The following is a 7,138-nucleotide window of genomic DNA, read 5'->3' as shown; positions in this document are numbered from 1 at the left end:
ACTTGACAATGTTGATTGACAATGTTGATGTTGTCAAAATTCGAGCCATTAATTTTAAAAGCAGTTTTGAAATGAATAAATATAATGTGACAAGTATGATTGTCAACCAAAATTGTAAACAAAGATTGTACAAATAGTATGATTGAAATAAAATAGATAGGTCCAGGACGACACTACTAGGGGTGGGCATGGTCCGGTTTGTTTCGATTCTAACGGGAATTGAACCTAATTCGAAATTTTCATGTATTTAGTAAGTGAAACCATCAAATCCAAATTTAATTATGAAACCATTTGGGTTCTTCCTAAGTTTTGTATTATCATTAACTTGTTTAATATTTACAAAGTTATATGAATTCAACTAATGACATGATCAATATTAACTTTTACAAAATAACATAGTCTAATCTTATATGCCTTTTACATCTCTTTTTGCGAAATTCTTCATAGATTTGATTGTTAAAATCATATGAAGATGATGATAGCGAGTTTACAATAATTAAAAGAGGAATTGTCGAGTTTAAATTTGATTTCTTCAAAACGATAGGAACGACACTACAATAGAATAACAGATTTTGGTAAAACTTATGTCAATTTGATTAAGTTAGGTTTGGACTGAAAAGTAGAAGTAGAAAAATCATAATTTTGGGTTTGAATTAAATTAACTAGTTAGCAAATTTACTTAGAGATAAAATAATTTGACTTATTTAAAATAAATAAATAAAAAATTAGAGAGATTTGGTATTTCGGTTCTTGATTTAAAACCAAGAATTGAGCCGAATCTATCATTTCTCGCTTCAGACACCCGTTCGGGTATTCAATTTGAGAAGAATCGCTCGATTCTATTCAGTTCTGTTCGATCCAATTCAATTCGATTCAGCTCCGAAGATTTGCCCAGCCATAGACATTATAAAAAAGAATAAGTTGTAGATTAATTTGGCACAAGGTCCATAAGTTAGGGGACTAATTGCGCAATTTTTTATATATTTTATAGGGTAAATGGCACAAAACACCCATACCTTTCAAATTTATTGTGGAAAATGTCCAAACCTTTCATTTTTTGACAGTTTTACCCCTACCTTTTACATTTTTTTGCGCAAAAGGTCATTTTCATTTATTTTTGACGATTTTACCCTCCATTCAAGTAAAACAAAAAGAAAAGAAAAGAAAAAATAAAGAACTAATTGAAATAATAGTCCCAAAATTTAAAAAAAATTACAAATTGGTCACAATCTACTGTGAACTGAAAAATTTTAAAATTACCAAAAAAAATAAAAAATGGAAACTTGAACGTACAGAAAAATAATCAAGAAATAGAGAAATTTTTGAACCATAGCTAGTGAAACTGAAAATCTTCAAAAATGGATAAGCATAAATCTCAATTTTTATTTAGTGAAGAGTAGATGGAAGGCTTGAGGTAAAAATCACGTAATCTTCAAATTTTTTTCATTTTCATTGGTTATGATTAAAAAATTTCTCCATTTCTTGATTATTTCCATGTATATTCAAGTTTCTTTCTTTATTTAATTTTAAAATTTTTTATTTCACAATAAATTATGATTAATTTATAATTTTTCAAATTTTTTGAGACTTTGATTGCAATTAATTCTTTATTTTTCTTTTCTTTTCTTTTTGTTTCATTTCAATGGAATGTAAAACCATCAAAAGGACCTTCCGTACAAAGAAATGTGAAAGGTAGGGACAAGAATGTCAAAAAATGAAAGGTAGGGATTTTTTGACAATAAACTTGAAAGATGGGGATGTTTTGTGCCAATTAACCTATTTTATATCATTGGCGTCGTGCATATAAACGTTAAATAACAGAACCATTCAGTCCTCACATCATCAAATCGAAAAGCAAAATCCGTGGTTATAACTGAAGCCCGTCCGCACACCGAAAATGAATGACGCAGATGTATCCAAGCAGATCCAGCAGATGGTGCGGTTCATCCGCCAAGAAGCCGAAGAGAAGGCCAATGAGATCTCCGTCTCTGCCGAAGAAGTAAAATTGACTTAATCGCTCCTTTTACTGGTTCGATTAGGTTTAATAATAGCATCTAATATTTGATGTTTTTGTTAGGAATTCAATATAGAGAAGTTGCAGCTAGTGGAAGCGGAGAAGAAAAAGATCAGACAAGAGTACGAGCGCAAAGATAAACAAGTTCAAGTCCGCAAAAAAATGTAATTTCTACTTTTTTTTCGCTGTTTTTAATTCTCCGTCTTGAGCAGTCAGAAGGAAAAATTGTATCCTTTTTCGTTGCATTGTTTGAATTTTTGTTGCTTGATTATACACACTGTTCGTTGAATTATGTCTATCATGATATCTGCGACACGTAATTAATGCTGACTTGTTGAAGTTATTGATGCGATTAAGGAGAGATCTAGATTGCTTAGTGCTGATTGATATTTTCTCGATTCATTTTTTTAAGTAGAATAAGTGTATTTCTTTATAGATTTAGCCATTCAAAAAATTAAGATTCATTAATTACACCAATCTGACTAAAATTAATTTTTTTTGGTAATTTGAGGAAGTATCTAAGTTTAATGTCAAATCCAATAGAAATATAATGTATATATTTGTGAAAGTTTAATGGTTAAAACATGTTGCTTGATTTTATTGCCATTGGCTTGTTGTAGTGAATACTCCATGCAGCTCAATGCTTCTCGAATCAAGGTTCTTCAAGCTCAGGATGACTTGGTTAACTCAATGAAGGAGGCTGGATCAAAAGAGCTTTTGAACGTGAGCCAGAATCAGGGCAGCTACAAAAATCTTTTGAAAGATCTCATTGTTCAGGTCGATGAAACCATTTTTTTTCCCTGCTGTTTTTAATTATTATTTTGATCAGTAAAAATGAGATGTGACGGCTTCTAACTAATAAATAGGTAGGTGAACATGTAATAGAAAAGCATTTTAGGAGATAAAATTCTGTTTGTTTTTGATATTTTTCCTTGGGATAAACCATCACAGATAAGCCTGGAATAGTTTCTGAACGTGTAAACAAGAATAAGCTGTCTACAGAGTATCAGGAATCTGTCATAAAGCTTGTGGAAGCATAGGTACATCCTTGTGAGCAGAGTTAGCAATGTGAGAGATGTGAAGACCATTGGAAACAGAATCACAACTTTAGATATAATACATAAAGCATGTTTGGCTTCTTTATAGGCAAAGTTTACTTACAGGTTATGAGTAAATTTTAAAATAAATGATCTTCTTTTTGGCCTAAGGGTATGATAAGTTCTTATGTTGATGGTAAAGTAAAAGTTACTTTCTAAATAAGTAACTTATTTTAATTTAAAGTAAGAAAAAAAGTAGCATATGAAACATATTTGAAACACAATTATTTTTTTTAAGCTTAGCCAAGCATGCTTATAGGAGAAAAGAGAATATTGCACATGAGTAGTTTAATTATTTTATCTTCTTTCTCAAGTGACTTCAATTTTCTGCTGGATGCAGTATTTACTTGATAAAAACTTGGAAAGATTTCAATTTTATTCTTCATGAAAACTCTGAGAATGATTTGTTCGTATAACTAGTTTAGTTCATCGAACCCTGCCCTAGTACCCAAGAACAGTTTTTTATATTGCAGAGTTTGCTCAGACTGAAAGAGCCATCCGTCTTATTGCGCTGTCGTAAAGAAGATGAAGGTTTTGTGGGGTCTGTCTTGGACTCTGCAAAGAAGGAGTATGCAGAGAAGGCAACAGTTCATCCACCCGAGATCATAGTTGATAGTGTCTACCTTCCACCTGCTCCATCTGATGCTACTGCTCATGGTCTTTTCTGGTAATTGTTACTCCTGACAGTGTTTTACTTCCATCCAAAGAAGCTTGAGAAAATTTTTTAATCTATGAGGTCCAATCCATTGCATGTGAATTTGCCAGTCTTTGCTCCTCTGCTTTTTTGTTTTGAAAATTTTATGGTCTTTAAAAACAATTGCTTGGTCATGAAATAATGTCAGTGGCTAAAAATTGAACAGTATATGTTTCCCTTTCCATTTTCAGTTCTGGAGGCATAGTATTGGCTTCTCGAGATGGGAAAATTGTTTTTGAAAACACTCTTGATGCTAGGTTGGATGTTGTGTTCCGTAAGAAACTTCCAGAGGTACTCTTTTCCTAATCACTGTCTACCCATTTTCTTTCTTTCTTTGCAGCTTTTTGACCTTGGCTTTTGATGTTGTCTTCTAATTGTTTAAGCATCATAAATTGAATTATGAGGTGCCCTTGGTGATCAACGTTTCTAATCAAATTTTATGCATTCTTAATTATATCCAGATTTGTGTGCTTTTACCAGCACATGCTCTTCTTGATAAGTCGAGGTGTTTGTGACATTCTAACTGCAACATTTTTACTTCCATCAAGTTAAATTGAATTGGTGTATCATCTCGAAATAGGAACATGGTAGAGTTAAACAACACTATAAACCAGGTTCCCTCAACCTGACCATATTTGGAAAGTCAAATTCAATTTTGTTCATGAATGAGTTTATGATTTTGGGGCTGAACTATTTATCACTTCACTTTCAGAATCTGCAAACAGAACCCAAGCGTTTGTAAAATCTTTTATCTTGTTTGGGGTAGTTGTTCCGTTTTGACTTTTTTGACACTTTATCCTCAGCGTGAGAAATATAAGAATTCACAGAATAATAAACTTTTGCCTTCAGTCTTGTAAGGGTCAAGGGCTCTGGACATATGGCTGAAAACTGATGCTGATATCAACACTTGTTTTTGTAGATGTTGTTTTCATCTTGCCCTTTCAAAATAATGCTATTTGTTATCACTGATGACCATCATTACCATATGTGGCCACACTGTAGCATTAAATGATATGTCCAATTAAATGTAGGGATATGAGACTCGTGTTATTGGACTATCATTCAATGCCACTTAATCATGGTGATGGTCATGAGTGATGGCAACTAACATTATTAGCCTTTCTAGCACACAACTTAAAAGAGGACTGAAGATTAATATATCTTCTTTGTATGAAGTGGGATCACCAAAGAATTATATATCTTGGCCTCTCATTGTCCGTAGATTCAATGGTTTACTCCCGTCTCTTTTGATTTCAATAATCACCAATCTTGACAACTACCTATCTATTGTTATATATATATATTTCTTTTAATCTAGAAGTAGAGAAGTTCACATTTCTGATATCCACCAGTTAAAATGACTGCATCTTGATTGAAATATCTGGAATTAGAACAAGATTGAACTCAATTATCGCCTTTAACTACAGATTCCGAAGCTAATTATATAACTTTGACAACAAATTGCTGAAAAACTGAAATTTTGTTGTCATGGTATCAATCGCCTGCATTTTGCTCTTCTTGTTGACTTACTTGACCTTGCCCATAACTGTTACTGCATGATGCATCTCTGGGTTTCGGAACAATGGTAGTGTCCTTGACAAAATATGCATGCTTTATTAATTGCAGATCCGCAAGCTTCTCTTTGGTCAGGTTGCCGCCTAATCAGTTGAAAGCGTTGCAGATTCAAGCTTTAATTGTTCTAAAGTTGGTCATTGTCGCTTGTTCTGCAATTTTACATCTCTGTTGCTTGCGTAAGGTTGCTCTTAGCCGATTTGTGTATTGTTTTGGGCAGATTGAGAGCCTGTATTGTTGGAAGTATAATTTATTCGTATTAGCTTCATTCTGCTATTTTTGACTCTTGATTACAAATTTGTAGAATAAGCGGAAGCTGAAGTGTTTGTTGCATTGAGATGATAAATGAGATTTGAGTTAAAATGGTTGTTAATTCAGTCAGCTTTGGAGCATGTCTAATTGTGCTTAAATATTTTACATTTTTTGACGAGTAAAGTTAATGTTTACTTTCTTAAAAAGTTTTGTTAATAAAAAAACAACTTTGGAAATGTGTGACACTATTAATAATTTAAAATAGTTTGATTTACGTTTTAGTACAACGAAATATCTTTATTAACTCTCTCCGCTTCTCAGTTCTCTTCCTCTCCTCCTTGACCACTTTCCTTTCGGTGTTATGTGTGTGTGGCTTCCATGTTGGAGTTCTGTTCGGCTATATGAGCTTAAAAGCGCCATCTTTTGTAATAACATTACTTTTACATTATTGAGTACATTATAGTGATGTGAATTAATATCTTCTGCTTACCCGAAGTTTAATGAGATATTTTCTTTTTCTTTTCCTTTTTGTCCGACACTTGCGCACCAAAGCACCAACCAAGGCGCAAACGACACTTTTTAGCCACCTAACAACAATCATCGAAACTGAGTAGGACGACCCTTCGGTGGTAGCTAAGGTCATTACTCTCACTCCTTTGACGAATCCATCAACCATAATATAATTCACTTGTAAATGACTAAATTACCCTGGAAAAAATATTTCTTCAAACTAACACGAGGGTGGATAATTTGTTCATGTTAAATAATAAAATGCGGGTTCAGAAGGGGGGACATAAGAACTAACCTCTAATCATTGTAGATTTTACACCAAAATAGTTTAACGAACGTGGTAGCAAAGAGTAAAAGAATAAGATTTATATATCACGTGTCTATCATACTTTTCATCATTATGCGACGTGTGTGATATTTTGTTGGCTCATTGTTAGTCCATAATCATTGTCGTTGTTGCGTGTTGTCACACCTGGCCAACCTACCTGGACAATGGCCCACTCATGGCGATCCACGTGGCATTCTTGCCGAGGTGGCACACAATGTCGAGGTGGGCTCTGCTTCGAGCCGAAGTCCATCTGCCGAGGCTCCTTTTTGTCCGAGGCCTACTAACCGAAGCCAGGCTGCAGGAACCTGTTGAGAGCAGCTGAGACCCTCAAGTGGAAGTATCATGACAAATGGCCGAAGATCGAAGCTGATGCGCGAGCCTCTGAACCACAAAGAAACATCCTCCATGGTCACTTCTCCCAAGAGATCGCCTGCACAGATCTTATTCGAATGATTGATGGAACGTTTGTCATAAGCATAAAGGTTAAGTCTTGTCACTAGCATGGAGGCCTTGCACAAGCAATAAATGCGCCGTAAGCTAGCAAGTCAAGCCCCATATCTAGGAAAAGATGTTTGAACTAAAGAGATGAGGCCACGTGCCACTTCATCCAAGGGCTCCCATTTCATATGTACTATTATAAATACTTCCTTGTGTAATATTAAAAGGCTAAT

At 34.1% G+C, this 7,138-nt stretch overlaps 1 protein-coding gene across 1 annotated transcript; it reads left to right on the top strand.

Annotated features, from left to right (window-relative positions):
- The first annotated feature begins 1,807 nt into the window (after nt 1–1,807).
- Nucleotides 1,808–5,754, top strand: LOC111368467 (V-type proton ATPase subunit E-like). Its single transcript, XM_022989711.1, has 6 exons — nt 1,808–1,999; nt 2,078–2,178; nt 2,635–2,791; nt 3,585–3,778; nt 3,997–4,096; nt 5,432–5,754. The coding sequence occupies exons 1-6, from the start codon at nt 1,898–1,900 to the stop codon at nt 5,465–5,467; spliced, it is 690 nt and encodes a 229-aa protein (XP_022845479.1). The 5' UTR covers nt 1,808–1,897; the 3' UTR covers nt 5,468–5,754.
- The last annotated feature ends 1,384 nt before the right edge of the window (nt 5,755–7,138 follow it).

This window comes from Olea europaea, chromosome 19 (assembly GCF_002742605.1).
Source record: "Olea europaea var. sylvestris chromosome 19, O_europaea_v1, whole genome shotgun sequence".
Taxonomy (NCBI): Eukaryota; Viridiplantae; Streptophyta; class Magnoliopsida; order Lamiales; family Oleaceae; genus Olea; species Olea europaea.
This window is presented reverse-complemented; position numbering and strand designations above follow the sequence as displayed.

Excerpts from the sequence above, each read along its gene's own strand:
- LOC111368467 (XM_022989711.1), top strand. The coding sequence starts at position 1,898 with ATGAATGACGCAGATGTATCCAAGCAGATCCAGCAGATGGTGCGGTTC. Across the intron at positions 2,792-3,584 it reads TGAAAGATCTCATTGTTCAG|AGTTTGCTCAGACTGAAAGA; the intron begins GTCGATGAAACC and ends TTTATATTGCAG. Across the intron at positions 4,097-5,431 it reads TCCGTAAGAAACTTCCAGAG|ATCCGCAAGCTTCTCTTTGG; the intron begins GTACTCTTTTCC and ends TATTAATTGCAG.